Raw genomic sequence first — 17,410 nt, forward strand, 5'->3', positions numbered from 1 at the left:
GGCAAAAACCCACCAGACCAAACAAATGAAGAGGAAATGGGCAGTCTACCTGAAAAACAATTCAGAGTAATGACAGTAAAGACGATCCAAAATCTTGGAAATAGAATAGAGAAACTACAAAAAATGTTTAACAAGGACCTAGAAGAACTAAAGAGCAAACAAACAATGATGAACAACACAATAAATGAAATGAAAAATTCTCTAGAAGGAATCAATAGCAGAATAACTGAGGCAGAAGAACAGATAAGTGACCTAGAAGATAAAATAGTGGAAATAACTACTGCAGAGCAGAATAAAGAAAAAAGAATGAAAACAATTAAGGACAGTCTCAGAGACCTCTGGGACAACATTAAACACATCAACATTTGAATTATAGGGGTCCTAGAGAAGAAGAGAAAAAGAAAGGGTGTGAGAAAATATTTGAAGGGATTATAGTTGAAAACTTCCCTAACATATGGGAAAGGACATAGTCAATCAAGTCCAGGAAGCACAGAGAGTCCCATTCAGGATAAATCCAAGGAGAAACATGCCAAGATACATATTAATCAAAGTATCAAAAATTAAATACAAAGAAAAAATATTAAAAGCAGCAAGGGAAAAGCAACAAATAACATACAAGGGAATCCTCATAAGGTTAACAGTTGATCTTTCACCAGACACTGCAAGCCAGAAGGGAGTGGCAGGACATACTTAAAGTGATGAACGGGAAAAACCTACAACCAAGATTACTCTACCCAGCAAGGACCTCATTCAGATTAAACAGAGAAATTAAAACCTTTACAGACAACCAAAAACTAAGAGAATTCAGCACCACTAAACCAGCTTTACAACAAATGCTAAAGGAACTTCTCTAGGCAGGAAACAAAAAAGAAAAGGAGCTACAAAAACAAACCCAAAACAATTAAGACAATGGTAATAGGAACATACATATTGATAATTACCTTAAACGTAAATGGACTAAATGCTCCAACCAAAAGACACAGGCTCACTGAATGGATACAAAAAAAAGACCTATATATATGCTGTCTACAAGAGACACACTTCAGACCGAGGGACACATACAGACTGAAAGTGAGGGGACAGAAAAAGATTTTCCATGCAAATGGAAATCAAAAGAAAGCTGGAGTAGCAATCCTCGTATCAGACAAAACATACTTTAAAATAAAAACTATTACAGGAGACAAAGAAGGACACTACAAAATGATTAAGGAATCAATCCAAGAAGAAGATATAACAATTGTAAATATTTATGCACCCAACGTAGGAGCACCTCAAAACATAAGGCAAATATTAACAGCCATAAGAGCGGAAATTGACAGTAATACAATAAGACTAGGGGACTTTTATACCCCACTTTCACCAATGGACAGATCACCCAAAATGAAAATAAATAAGGAAACACAAGCTTTAAATGACACATTAAACAAGATGGAATTAATTGATATTTATAGGACATTCCATCCAAAAACAACACAATACACTTTCTTCTCAAGTGCTCATGGAACATTCTCCAGCACAGACCGTATCTTGGGTCACAAATTGAGCCTTGGTAATTTTAAGAAAATTGAAATTGCATTATGTATCTTTTCCAACCACAACGCTATGAGACTAGATATCAATTACAGGAAAAAAAGTGTAAAAAATACAAACACAAGGAGGTTAAACAATACACTACTCAAAAACAAAGAGATCACTGAGGAAATCAAAGAGAAAATCAAAAAATACCTAGAAACAAATGACAATGAAAATATGATGACCCAAACACTACAGGATGCAGCAAAAGCAGTTCAACAAGGGAAGTCTACAGCAAATACAAGACTATCTCAAGAAACAAGAAACATCTCAAATAAACAACCTAACCTTACACCTAAAGCACTTAGAGAAAAAAGAACAGAAAAACCCAAAGTTAGCAGAAGGAATCATAAAAATCATATCAGAAATAAATGAAAAAGAAATGAAGGAAATGATAGCAAAGATCAATAAAACTAAAAGCTGGTTCTTTGAGAAGATAAACCGAATTGATAAACCATTAACCAGACTCATCAAGAAAATAAGGGAGAAGACTCAAATCAATAGATTTAGAAATGAAAAAGGAGAAATAACAATCGACACTGCAGAAATACAAAAGATCATGAGAGATTACTACAAGCAACTCTATGCCAATAAAATGGACAATCTGGAAGAAATGGACAAATTGTTAGAAATGTACAACCTACCAAGACTGAATCAGGAAGAAATAGAAAATATGAACAGACCAATAACAAGCAATGAAATTGAAACTGCGATTAAAAATCTTCCAACAAACAAAAGCCCAGGACCAGATGGCTTCACAAGCGAATTCCATCAAACATTTAGAGAAGAGCTAACACCTATCCTTGTCAAACTCTTCCAAAATATAGCAGAGGGAGGAACATGCCCAAACTCATTCTACAAGGCCAAAATCACCCTGATACCCAAACCAGACAAAGATGTCACAAAAAAAGAAAACTACAGGCCAGTATCACTGATGAACATAGATGCAAAAATCCTCAACAAAATCCTAGCAAACAGAATCCAACAGCTCATTAAAAGGATCACACACCATGATCAAGTGGGGTTTATCCCAGGAATGCAAGGATTCTTCAATATACACAAATCAATCAATGTGATAAACCATATTAACAAACTGAAGAATAAAAATCATATGATCATCTCAATAAATGCAGAAAAAGCTTCTGACAAAATTCAACACCCATTTCTGATAAAAACTCTCCAGAAAGTAGGCATAGAGGGAAGTTTCCTCAACATAATAAAGGCCATATATGAAAAACCCACCACCAACATTGTTCCCAATGGTGAAAAACTGAAACCATTTCCTCTAAGATCAGGAACAAGACAAGGTTGCTCACTCTCACCACTATTATTCAACATAGTTTTGGAACTTTTAGCCACAGCAATCAGAGAAGTAAAGGAAATAAAAGGAATAGAAATTATAAAAGAAGAAGTAAAACTGTCACTCTTTGCAGATGACATGATACTATACATAGAGAACCCTAAGGATGTTACCAGAAAACCACTAGAGCTAATCAATGAATTTGATAAAGTAGCGGGATACAAAATTAATGCACAGAAATCTCTTGCATTCCTATACACTAATGATGAAAAATCTGAAAGCGAAATTAAGGAAACACTCCCATTTACCACTGCAACAAAAAGGATAAAATACCTAGGAATAAACTAACCTAAGGAGACAAAGACCTGTACACAGAAAACTATGACACTGATGAAAGAAATTAAAGATGATACAAACAGATGGAGAGATATACCATGTTCTTGGATTGGAAGACTCAATATTGTGAAAATGACTATACTACCCAAAGCAATCTACAGTCAATGTGATCCCTATCAAACTACCAATGACATTTTTCAGAGAACCAGAAGAAAAAATTTCACAATTTGTATGGAAACACAAAAGACCCCAAATAGCCAAAGCAATCTTCAGAAAGAAAAACGGAGCTGGAGGAATCAGGCTCCCTGACTTCAGACTATAGTACAAAGCTACAGTAGTCAAGACAGTACGGTTCTGGCACAAAAAGAGAAATATAGATCAATGGAACAGGATAGAAAGCCCAGAGATAAACGCACGCACATATGGTCACCTTTGTTTGATAAAGGAGGCAAGAATATACAGTGGAAAAAAGACAACCTCTTCAACAAGTGGTGATGGGAACACTGGACAGCTACATGTAAAGGAATGAAATTAGAACACTCCCTAACACCATACACAAAAATAAACTCAAAATGGATTAAGGACCTAAATGTAAGGCCTGACACTATAAAACTCTCAGAGGAAAACATAGGCAGAACACTCTATGACATAAATCACAGCAAGATTCTTTTTGACCCACTTCCTAGAGTAAGGGAAATAAAAACAAAAATAAACAAATGGGACCTAATGAAACTTCAAAGCTTTTGCACAGCAAAGGAGACCATAAATAAGAAAAAAAGACAACCGTCAGAATGGGAGAAAATATTTGCAAACAAAGCATCTGACAAAGGATTAATCTCCAAAATATACAAGCAGCTCATGCAGCTCAGTATCAAAAAACAAACATCCAAATCCAAAACTGGGCAGAAGACCTAAACAGACATTTCTCCAAAGCAGATATACAGACTGCCAACAAACACATGAAAGAATGCTCAACATTACTAATCATTAGAGAAATGCAAATCAAAACTACAATGACGTATCACCTCACAGCAGTCAGAATGGCCATTATCAAAAAATCTACAAACAATGAATGCTGGAGAGGGTGTAGAGAAAACGGAACACTCTTGCACTGTTGGTAGGAATATAAATTGATAGAGTGACTTTGGAGAACAGTATGGAGGTTCCTTAAAAAACCAAAAATAGAACTACTATATGACCCAGCTATCCCACTAATGGGCATATACCCTGAGAAAACCATAATTTAAAAATAGTCATGTTGGGACTTCTCTGGTGGCACAGTGGTTAAGAATCTGCCTGCCAATGCAGGGGATACAGGTTTGAGGTCTGGTCCAGGAAGATCCCACATGCCATGAAGCAACTAAGCCCGGTGCCACAGCTACTGAGCGTGCGCTCTAGAGCCCGTGACCCACAACTACTGAGCCCATGCACCGCAACTACTGAAGCCTGTGTGCCTAGAGCCCGTGCTCTACAACAAAGACAAGCCATTGCAATGAGAAGCCCGCGCACCGCAAGAAAGAGTAGCCCCTGCTCTCCGCAACTAAAGAAAACCTGTGTGCAGCAACGACGACCCAACGCAGCCAGTAAAAAGAAGAAAAAGAAAAGAAAGAAAGGAAAAAAAAAGAGTCATGTACCACAATGTTCATTGCAGCACTATTTACAATAGCCGGGACATTGAAGCAACCGAAGTGTCCATCGACAGATGAATGGATAAAGAAGATGTGGCATACATATAAAATGGAATATTACTCAGCCATAAATGATTTGAACTAATTGTAGTGAGGTGGATGTACCTAGAGTCTGTCATACAGAGTGAAATAAATCAGAAAGAGAAAAACAACACATACATATGGAATCTTAAAAAAAAAAAGGTTTTGATGAACCTAGGGGCAGGACAGGAATAAAGACACAGACGTAGAGAATGCACTTGAGAACACAGGGAGGGGGAAGGGTAAGCTGGGATGAAGTGTGAGAGTAGCATGCACATACACACACTACCAAATGTAAAATAGATAGCTAGTGGGAAGCAGCTGCATAGCACAGGGAGATCAGCTTGGTGTTTTGTGACCACCTAGAGAGGTGAGATAGGGAGGATAGGAGGGAGATGCAAGAGGGAGGTGATGTGGGGATATATGTATACATACAGCTAGTTCAATTTGTTATATAGCAGAAAGTAACACAACACTGTAAAGCAATTATACTCCAATAAAGATGTTACAAAAAAAAAAAAAAACAAAAAAACTTTAGCCAGGCTAACCAAGAAGAAAAGAGAGAAGAACCAATAAATAAAATAAGAAATGAAAGAGGAGAAATTATAACCAATACCACAGAGATAGAAAAAATCATAAGAGAATATTATAGTTACATGCCAACAAACTGGACCACCTAGAAGAAATGGACAAACTTCTAGAAACATACAGCCTGCCAAGACTGAGTCAAGAAGAAGTGGATAAATTGAACACATTGATCACTAGTAGAAAAACTGAATTTATAATTAAAACAACAACAACAACAAAATACCTCCCAGCAAACAAAAGTTCAGGACTGGACAGTTCACAGGGAAATTCTACCAAACATATAAAGAAGAACTTATACCTATACTATTCCCCAAAGTTAAAGAGGACAGAACACTCCCAAATTCATTCTATGAGGCCACCATCCATTATACCATTTGTATCTAATACAGATGTAAAAATTCTCAACAAAATATTAGCAAACCAAATGCAAGAATATATAAAAAGGACTGTGCATCATGATCAAGTTGGATTTATTCCAGGGACACAGGGATTGTTCACCTTTCACGAACCAATCAATATGACATATCACATTAGCAGAAGGAAGGATAAAATTCACTTGATCATCTCAATAGACACAGAAAAAGCATTTGACAAAATTCGACATCTTTTCATGATAAAAACTCTCATCAAATTTGGTATAGAGGGAACATATCTCAACATAATAAAAGTCAGTTACGACAAACTCACAGCTAACATCATACTCAACAGTGAAAAGCTGAAAGCCTTTCCTGTAAATTCAGGAACAAGACAAGGATGACCACTCTTGCTGTTTCTATTGAACATAGCAATGAAGTCCTAGCCACAACAATCAGAGAAAAAAGAAATAAAAGGCATCTATATATTGGAAGGGAAGAAGTAAAACTGTCACTATTTACAGATGACATGATACTTTAAATAGAAAATCCTAACGTCTCCACCAAAAAACTAATAAATGAATTCAGTAAAGTTGCAGGACAGAAGATTAATATACAGAAATCGGTTGCTTTTCTATACTCTAATAATGAACTATCAGAAAGAGAAAGTTAAAATTAAAAAAACCCCAAAACCAACGAAACAAACAAAAAATTCTGTTTAAAATCACATCAAAAAGAATAAACTAGGAACAAACTTAACCAAGGAGGTGAATGACCTACACTCTGAAAACTATGAAACACTGATAAAGGAAACTGAAGATGATACAAAGAAATGGAAAGATATCCCGTGCTCTTGGACTGGAAGAATTAATATTGTTAAAATGGCCATACTACCCAAAGCACTTTACAGATTTAATGAAATCCGTAGCAAAATACCCATGACATTTTTCACAGAACTAGAAGAAATAATCCTAGAATTTATATGGAACCACAAAAGACCCTGAATTGCCAAAGCAATTTTGAGAAAAAATAACAAAGCTGGAGACATCATCTTCTCAGACTTCAGATTATACTACAAAGCTATAGTAATCAAAATACCATGATACTGGCACAAAAGCAGACACATAGATCAATGGAACAAAATAGAGAACCCAGAAATAAACCCATGCACCTATGATTAATTACTCTATGGCAAAAGAGGCAAGCATATACAATTAAGAAATGACAAGTCTCTTCAATAAGTGTTGCTGAAAAAACTGGAATGCTACATGTGAAAGAATGAGATTAGAACATTTCCTCATACCATATACAAAAATAAACCCCAAATGGATCAAATATCTAAATGTAAGACCTGGAAACCATAAAACTCCTAGATGAGAACATAGGCAGAACATACTTTGACATAAATTGTAGCAATATTTTTTTGGGTCTGTCTCCTAAGGCAAAAGAAATAAAAGCCAAAATAAACAAATAGGACCTAATTAAACTTAAAAACTTTTGCAAAGCAAAGGAAACCATTGACAAAATGAAAAGACAACCTACTGAATGGGAGAAAATATTTGCAAATGATATGACCAACAAGGGGTAATAGCCAAAATAAATAAATAACACATACAATTCAATATTAAAAAAACCCAACCAAATAAAAAACACAGGCAGAAGATCTAAATAGACATTTAGGCACATGCACATGAAAATATGCTTAAAATCAGTAATCATCAGAAATGCAAATTAAAACCACAATGAGCTATCACCTCACATCTCTCAGAATGGCTACCTACAATCAAAAAGTCTACAAATAATAAATGTTGTTGAGAGTGTGGCAAAAAGGGAATCCTTGTACACTGTTGGTGGGAATGTAAAATGGTGCAGCCACTATGGAAAACAGTATGGATGTTTCTCAAAAAACTAAAAACAGAACTACCATATGACCGAGCAATTCCACTACTGGGTATATATCCAGAAAAAACAAAACCACTAATTCAAAAACATACATGCACCCCAAGGTTCATAGCAACACTATTTACAAGTATCTAAGTTACAGAAGCAACCCAACTGTCCATCAACAGATGAATGGATAAAGAAGATGTGGTATATATATCTATATACAGTGCAGTACTGGTCAGCCATAAAAAAAGAATAAAATTCTGCCATTAGCAGCAACTTGGATGGGCCTAGAGAATATTGTGCTTAGCGAAATAAGTCTGACAGAAAATACAAATACCGTATGATGTCAGTTATACGTGGAATCTAAAAAATAAAACAAATAGGGCTTCCCTAGTGGCACAGTGGTTGAGAGTCCGCCTGCCGATGCAGGGGACACGGGTTCATGTCCCGGTCCGGGAAGATCCCACATGCCGTGGAGCGGCTGGGCCCGTGAGCCATGGCCGCTGAGCCTGCGCGTCCAGAGCCTGTGCTCCGCAACGGGAGAGGCCACAACAGTGAGAGGCCCGTGTATCGCAAAGAAAAAAAACCCACAAAAAAACAAATAAATGTCTATAGCAAAACAAAAACAGACTCATAGATATAGAAAACAAACTACTAGTCACCAGTGGGGAGACGGAAGTGGGGAGGGTCAAGATAGGGGTATGGAAATAAGAGATATAAACTACCATGTATAAAATAGATAAGCAACAAGGATATACTGTACAGCACAGGGAATTATAGCCACTGTAACTTTTAATGGAGTATAAAATACTGAATCACTACGTTGAACACTGGAAGCTAATATAATATTGTAAATCAACTATAATTTTAAAAAAAGAACTGTTAAAACGTGCCATTTTTTGAAAGGTTAAGCAACCTTTATTTCTTTTTGGAAATCACAATTAATCAAAGGATTGGAATCCCTTCCGTATTTGTTTCATGAGATTGGAAGACTCCTGCCTTTCTTCTTTTATCTTCGAAGTTTCACACTCTATGGATCTCTGAAAGTTGTAAAAGGTTAAGACTGAATTTTATTCATTGGTCTTTGTATTAAGTGATAAATAATTCAGTATTAACTAATGCTCATTTCTAATTTTCTCTTAATAACCTTGTTCAGCAACGAAAAACACTGAAATTAGAATAAAAAGTCCTATATTTGACCAACAGGCAAGTAATTTAACTTTTTAATCTTCAGTTACCTTACTTGGAAAAACATGTTTGCCATGCTCTATTATGTCAAAACTCAATTCTCAACACAGCACTAATTCAGGGCTATTTGGACAGACTGAAGGAGAATGTTGAAGAAAATATAAACTTGTCTGTAAGCCAACTGGGGAACACCTCCATGGGAAGGTGGGTTGGCCCCTCTGTAGTGGGCAGGTGGGAAGATGAGTGCCTGGAGGTTTAAACACAGATCCTACCCTGCACATGATGTTCATTTGGTACCCAATGTAAATTCATATTCTTTTCCATTAGAACCTAGGTAAAAACACATTTCAGGCTCTCATCCTTGAATAGATTATTATTCAGCTTATTTCAAAAGTTTATCTGGGAGAAATAATACCTAAAAATAATTAGGCATTATTATACTAGGAGACAGTCTAAAGAGTGGATTAGAGCATAGGCTCTGGAAACAGACATCCTGCATTCAAATCATGGCCCCAGCTTTTGCCAGCTCCATGACCTACTATGCAACTCTACCTTTCTGTGTTTTGGCTTCTCATCTGTGAAAAGGAAGTAGCATTAGTTCTGGCTCATAGGATTGTTGTGGGGATTGAGAGAGAAACATAAAGTGCTTAGAACAGTGTTTGGCACATAGTAAGCACTAAATAACTGTCAGTCAATAAGTACAACCGTTATGGACATGTTAATAACTGACCTATTTTAGGTACAGAGGTATTCTAACTTCAGTCCATGTAAGACATTTGGTCATCAAAAAGCTATATGACAAGGTCTTAGTAACTTAGGTCTAAGTATAAACTGACTTTTTCTTTAATGGTATATGCCCTCAGATTTTTTAAGGATTAATACATTAAAAAATAGGAGATGAAAAAGTCTTTCATTTGCTATGAGTATTTAAGATATTATAAAAGTAAAAAGATTTACTTTTGGACACAATTTTGCTTCCAAGAAAAATGTTCCTCTCTTGAAGAACTGGTATGTGTATTTCTATCAGAGAATGAGAATTATACAAAATAGCTTACTGATGTCTGACTGCTTTGACCTACAAAAACAACAGTTTCATATGGTTCAACTAATTCGCATGCCTTCATTTTTGCCTTGGCTCTCAGGAAAATGAGAGCTAAACTTAAAGCTTCATCAAAGTTTAACTATATTAATATTTGTGATCAGCACATTTGCTTCCTTCTCATCAGGCTTCTGATTATTTCAAATTTAAGAATTTGAGGGTAAAACTTAAACATTTTTGGAGGAAACATGTATATACATAGTGATAATAATATTCTTTATACCCATGAAGGTTGTTAGAAAAACCAAATAATGTACATGAAAGTATTTTGTAACCTAAATTATAAAAATTGTGAACCCACTGACCTTCAAGTCATTGCACAAAGTTTTTTTCCTACAATTTTGTTTCTTCTTAGATTCTTTCTAAACTATTAATCTCAACATTTAAAGTCTTCAAATTCTTCCCAAAAGATTTATGATAAGACTCAAAGCTGGTCGCCATTTAGTTTTTGACCTTCACTCTGGCCCCAGTATAACTCCATACTGAGATTCTTACATCTCTCTGAATCTGTTATCTTCTCACATGTCTGCATGTCTTTGATCACACTATGCCCTTGGTCTGGAATACTTACCCACACCATTCTACCTGAATAAATACTCCTTTTATTTCAAGATTCAGTTGAAACATCCCTCAGTTAAAACGCTTTTCAATCAAAATTATCTCCCACCTAAGCTATCTTAGCTCCCCAATTAGTGTCCTTATCTCGAATTTGTCATTTCTCTAGTTCATCAACAATAGTCTAAATTACAGGTCCCATCACATCACTGAGATGCTGAAAACCACAACTCTCTTCTGACTCCAATGTAAGGCCTAAAATCCTTGACATGGAATTGAAAGCTCTTTATTAGTAGGCCCATGACTATCTTACAAGGTACAAGAGAAAAATTATGATGGAAATGAGGGGAAAAACATTTTGTAAACCTACCATTTTCTTTTAAGGGTACTTGGGATGAAGAATTTCCAGAACTATGCAAAGTCATTCCTGTGGTATAAATTAAATTATTAGTTTAAAAATGGTCAGATACTATATACAGAAGTAATTTCTTCTGATAAATTCATAAAAATCAACAAAACATTAAGACAGCAACAATTTCTTTTATTTACACTCAGAAAAATAACTTGTCTCCCCACAATGGGCTTTTTTTTTTCTTTTTTACTACTTTTAATGTCCAAATTAAGCATATCAACTTGTTTTGCAGAATAAATTTAAACACAAATGTACTGTTTCTGACAATGACATTTTGATGTCATATATGAAATGATGAAACTAAAATGAGTTTTAAAAGTATCTGTTCAAATGTTAAAAGAAAGTTCAATATTTGATAAGAATGAATAATCAATCAAAAACAAATGCAGAAAATAATTTGTTTATGGTTGAATTTTATTTTACTTGTGCTTTTCTATGGAATATTCACTACTCTATATCTGATATGTGATGAATTTTTATGTAGAACAAAGCCTTCCTAATGAAAATAGCTTAGAATCTATAAGAGATCCCATTATATATGAATACACTTCGAAAATTATTTTCTGAAAGATTAAATCAGTGTCTTTTTAGGCTATTTTCAACGCATAGGGTGACCTATAAGATGGAGTCTTGTCTTTTATCTGTTTAAAGTTTTTTTAACCAATTCAATTTAAATTGATGATAGTATAATCTCTGAAAGCTGTGGAAACCTATATTAATAAAGTAATGTGACCTTCCATAAATATTTATCAATTATAGTGTAGTTCTCTTTGACTTCATTTACTCCACATATCCCCAATCCAATTACAGGGTGAGAAAATACTTTTTAACTTTGTATAGTTATGATAACACTTAGTTCCAAGGGAGAGTTAATTAGTATTATTTAGTAAAACAACCATAGAAAAGGGTATCCTTGTTGACTGCTTGTCTGCCCAGCTGTTTCCTACTCTGAGTAGTCATTCAGACCTCTGTGCTTAAATATCTACTTTTCTAAAAGATTGATTCCCATGCAGTTCGCTTTTAAGATGCACAAAACAACAGGAATCCTTCTGTTTATCTTATAAGGTAGTGTGTATTTATAAACACAAACAACTTCTGTCTATACTTAAATAGTTCATAGGCCCCAGTTAGCTGGGAGAAATTGAGAAAACTTAAATCAACTAAGAATTTCTACCTAACAACCATAGCACATTGCATAAAACTATCTCTTTCTAGACACAATTCCATTCTGAAAGTAACCTAAATAAACTTTTCTTAAAAAAAAATATAGCATCAGTGGAGTCTACCCTCACAGACTGTAAGGAAAATCCAAAGGAAGGCTACCCAAAGCCATGGCACCAGACTACCTGGGTTCTCTTGGTAAGAATGTCATGGCCTTTAACTGTGATCAAGAGAAAGCTAACAGTCTGTGCCATGAGGTAATCACTTGTTAAACATCAATTTTTGATATGACTTGGTACTTTTTAAGTAGCTAAAATTTTATATTCACAAAAAGTTTTGGTAATTAGGACATACAACCAAAAATAATTTCCTGGTAATTAACACTGTCTCATTCACTTCATTATGAGCATGAGGTAAGGGAGAAAGAAGGTAAGCTTGTTTATGCTGACCTATAACATATGCTTGACCAGGGTCTTCAAAGGATGAGGAGTCTGATTCCTGTTTCCTCCTTTCAGGACTTCTATTTAAACTTGCAACAGACTTTGAACTAAAGAGGGAAAAGGAAGGTGGGGGGGAAGTGTCAGTGTAAAAAAGTATGATGAAAATAATAAACTGTCAAAACAAAAACAAAAGTAGGAAATGCAGAATTTACAAATATGTAGTTTGGCTTAGTTAAGTATGTTCTTACTTATTAAGTTTTGTGAATCCTGCCAAAGATTCCGTATCAGATCTTGCCATCTGGTGAAACGGTTTTCCTACCAACTCCGCAATGGTTTGTGGTGGGGATTCCATGTTAACAATGACATTTTTCCGATGAGGATAGAGAGAGGCCTGACTCAGATCGTGGTATGATTTACTCATCCCTCTAGGCTTTTCCTCCCAAGAAGCTTTGTCACTCTTCTCTTTTGCACTGTTTTGCAATGGCTGGTAAAGCGACAGCTCTGAGCAGGATAGCCTCTTCAGAATCTCAGCTTGAACTGACAGAGGTCGAACGGCAAGTTTGTTCAGGGTGCTGCTGGCCAGACTACCAGTGCTGATTGCTCGTCCCATATTAAATCCTCTAACGGACTCTGCTTGGAGATTCAGGCTCCTAAATGAAGCTTTCTCTACAAGGAAATAGGATTGCTTTACACGATGAAAACACAATAGAACCGAGAAGAGCTATTTTAATAAATAAAAAACAGCATGCAATTTTTAATCATTTTGATTGCCATCAGAAGTAGGTGGCTTTCAAAGAGTGGCAATCGAGGATTTTAAAAAGGAGGTTGGAAGATTCTGGTTTTCATACCATCTCTCCATCCTTGTAGCTTTCTCACAGCCAGGGCCTGGTCAGCATTGCCTTATTTCATCTAGTGATTTTCCTGGATCTAATAATGTTTGGGTTTCATTCAGGCTTGCTGACCCCAATACAGTTTTCAGTTAGGAAGGAGAATGACACTTGACAGAGAAAATTTTATCGCTAGTAGTGTCTCTGCTAAAATACCAGCAAACCAAGGATGGGGAGAGGGAGAGTTAAAACCTGATAGGCCAATATAGTGAGATCATGCCTGAAAAGAGCTGTGCAGAGGAGAGTTTTGCCCAGAGAAAAAGTTCTTATTATATTTTTAAAAGCTTATGGCAGATTGTGGTGATGTTCGCACAACTCTGTTAACAATGTGGATATACTAAAACTCATTGAATTGTGCACTTTAAGTGGTTAAATTGTATGGTATGTGAATTAGGTCTCAATAAAACTACTACTAAAAAACAAACAGGGCTTCCCTGGTGACGCAGTGGTTGAGAGTCTGCCTGCTGATGCAGGGGACACGGGTTCGTGCCCCGGTCCGGGAAGATCCCACATGCCACGGAACGACTAGGCCCGTGAGCCGTGGCCGCTGGGCCTGCGCGTCCAGAGCCTATGCTCTGCAACGTACCGCAAAACAAACAAACAAACAAACAAAAACAAAAACCCCAAAACCCCAAACCCCCAAACAGAAACAAAAGCCTTTTATGGCCTACTTTCTGCCATTTCATTACTGTGCCAATATCACCTCCCCACCTTGTAGACTTTTCCTGATTTAACTGAGGCCCAGGGGCCACAAGAGAACCTCACATTAGTTGTCTTTTTTGTTTCTGTTAATTAACATGATTACGGAGCTGGGGTTCTCTTTATGCTTAAATTCCTTTCACTCCTAAATACATATCCAAAGTATTCTTTTAGGGGTCAAATTTAGAGATACCTTATAACAAATGATTGGCTATTCTGTTTTGTGAGAACAAATGTCATGTCAGTATTGGAACATTTGAGGCTATAAACGAAAGCACTGCATCACAGAATTTTGGCATCAAAATCCTTTCATGTATTTAAAGGACCAGAAGCATAGAACTTCAAATGGTTTGGCTGTTCATGCATTAGTAATCCACATCACAAGGCACCCCAATTGGTCTCCCCATGGAAAGTACCAATACAGCTTGACCACTATGTAAAACAGCTGCGAAAACTTGTTTTTTAAAAAGAGAATGTCAAATGTTGCTGATTTAGATCTTAAGATTCTGTTTATCTTCTAATTCCTAGGAAGATTAATAATCAATATTTCATCTCAGGTGTAAACAGATAGGAAAACAATGCAACTCTTCCATATTCATGCATCAGAATGAAGTTTAAATAAACATGTCTCTTGAGGACACAGGGAGGGAAGGGGAAGCTGGGAGAAGTGAGAGAGTAGCATGGACATACATACAGTACCAAATGTAAAATGGATGGCTGGTGGGAAGCTGCTGCATAGCACAGGGAGATCAGTTCAATGCTCTGTGACAACCTAGAGGGGTGGGATAGGGAGGGTGGGAGGGAAGCTCAAGTGGGAGGGGATATGGGGATATATGTATACATATAGCTGATTCACTTTGTTGTACAGCAGAAACTAACACAACCCTGTAAAGCAATTATACTCCAATAAAGATATTAAAAAAAAAAAACATGTCTCGGGCTTCCCTGGTGGCGCAGTGGTTGGGAGTCCTCCTGCCGATGCAGGGGACATGGGTTCGTGCCCAGGTCCGGGAAGATCCCACATGCCGCGGAGCGGCTGGGCCTGTGAGCCATGGCCGCTGGGCCTGCTTGTCCGGAGCCTGTGCTCCGCAACGGGAAGGGCCACAACAGTGAGAGGCCCGCGTACAGGGAAAAAAAAAAAAAAAAAAAAAAAGAAATAAGGAAATTTCCTATATAAATGTAAATGTCCTCACAAAAGGGGAAATTAAAAAAAAAAAACATGTCTCATCACCAGGAAAATTCAACATTCTTTCTCTGAAGTACAAGTGGACACCAAGTTAAAACATAACAATTAAAAAAAACCCTTTTGTTTTAAAATTCCCAGTATAATCTTTAGCTTCAAATAAGAGTTTTTATGAGAGCAGATAACATTAATTTTATTTTCTTTTACTTTGAGAGCAGACTTTATTCAAAGACGCAAAAACTGAGTCTTAAACAGATTCAACTACTAGGAAATGCCTCTATACCCAAAAGTTTTCTTCACCCTAAAGGAAAATGTAGACCAAACTTTGGCAGGCATAGGGACCACCAGTTCAGCTTAGGTTATATCTGTTTTGTAAACATACCAAGGATTATGCTATTCAAATCCATTCATAGCTCATTCCCGGGTAGAATTTAAAGCATTGCACATATCCATGGGATGGAATAATAAACCACCCACTTATCTACTGTCCTACTGCCCTTCACCTGGAAAGGATTCCAACATGGACCACCAGGATGGGAAAGGACATTAGAATGAACCTACATCCTATTACTAATGTTTCAAATTTGAACTCAAAGTCTTTGTTAGTTCCACACTCAGTCTGCAATCCACACTGTGCTACTATTCAGTCTCTTGTACTTGTTTTGTATTTCCTTATATCATCAACTAAATTGTATGCTCTTTTGAGGAGAGAGGCTTCATTTATTTTTGTAACCCACAGCACCTAGCATGTAGCAAGTGCTCAGTAAATGATTATTAATCTTAATTCCATGCAAATTAGTTCTTTGGAAACTTATCAAATAGAAAGACTACTGGATTAGGAATTAAGAGATCACGTTCTAGTCTCCTTTGACTTCTAACTATGAGGTTAAGTGAGACACTCTTTTCTCTGAACCTGTTTCCTCATCAGTAAAATTTTGGACTTAATGGCTTCTAAGGTTCTTTCTATCACACATATCCTATGACTCTAAAGAAGCAACATACACTTGTGACCCCATCAAACTCCAATAGATAACACCAGTTATTTTCACTTGTCTAGTACAGACAGTTAAGTAGGCAGGTAGTTACTTCTAAGCTGCTTCCAAGCAGAAAATAATTCCTTTCGAGGCTTAACAAAATCAGGGAATAGATGTAGATAATACCATCTTAAAGTCCTTTTACATATGAATTTAAGGATACATAGTTGTGTTCTTAGGGGGAAAACTGAGATATGTAGAACATTCCCACTTCATGGGTGAAGAAAATGAGACCTCAAAACGTCAGTTCCTTTCCTAAGGTCATCCTACTACTACTATAACTAGTGGTAGTCGTGGTAAAACAATGTTGATGATAAGAAGGATAATGAATATTTATTCAATACTTATTTTGTGCCGGCACTTTTACATGTATGAATTCATTTCGTCTTCACAATAACCTTATAATGTTGGTATTATCATTATGATAATCATTTTACCAGATGCGGAGCTAAGGCAGAGAGTTTGAGTCGCCTGCCCACGGTTTCAGAGCTTGCAAGTAAGAGAGCGTGGTTTGAACACTGGCAGTCTTGCCCCACAGTTCATGTTCTTAACTACCACAATATATCATTGAAATGTTGAGGGCAGAAAGCTGGTTCATAGTTTTGTCTTCTGACTCTTCACTATAGCACCCTATACCACATCTATAATAATGTAACCTTCAATTTTTCAATTCTGACTTGAATAGAATATTAATCTAAGTAGGCATATCAATGACTCTCATGTTTATTTCACTATACTTTTTTAAAAAAATTTATTTATTTTATTTACTTATTTTTGGCTGCGCTGGGTCTTTGTTGCTGCGCGCAGGCTTTCTCTAGTTGCAGCGAGCGGGGGCTACTCCTCCTTGTGGTGCGCAGGCTTCTCATTGCAGTGGTTTCTCTCTCTCTCTCTTTTTTTTTTTAACATCTTTATTGGAGTATAATTGCTTTACAATGGTATGTTAGTTTCTGCTTTATAACAAAGTGAATCAGTTATACCTATACATATATCCCCATCTCTCTTCCCTC

General features: G+C 36.4%; 1 protein-coding gene across 5 annotated transcripts in view; it reads right to left on the bottom strand.

Annotated features, from left to right (window-relative positions):
* PTPN13 (protein tyrosine phosphatase non-receptor type 13) overlaps positions 1-17,410 on the bottom strand; it is a 234,395-nt gene that overhangs the window by 67,501 nt on the left and 149,484 nt on the right. For 3 of the 5 annotated variants that reach the window (XM_065877905.1, XM_065877907.1, XM_065877906.1), the window contains 3 exons: positions 12,849-13,266; positions 12,610-12,707; positions 10,958-11,014 (listed from right to left, as the gene is read on the bottom strand). The exons of 1 other annotated variant lie outside the window; for it this stretch is intronic. In XM_065877905.1, coding sequence (XP_065733977.1) covers positions 10,958-11,014; positions 12,610-12,707; positions 12,849-13,266 — 573 coding nt within the window. The remainder of the gene's footprint in view (positions 1-10,957; positions 11,015-12,609; positions 12,708-12,848; positions 13,267-17,410) is intronic. One more of the 5 variants, XM_065877908.1, reaches the window with a different exon arrangement.

The sequence above is a fragment of the Phocoena phocoena genome, chromosome 5 (genome assembly GCF_963924675.1).
Source record: "Phocoena phocoena chromosome 5, mPhoPho1.1, whole genome shotgun sequence".
Lineage (NCBI taxonomy): Eukaryota > Metazoa > Chordata > Mammalia > Artiodactyla > Phocoenidae > Phocoena > Phocoena phocoena.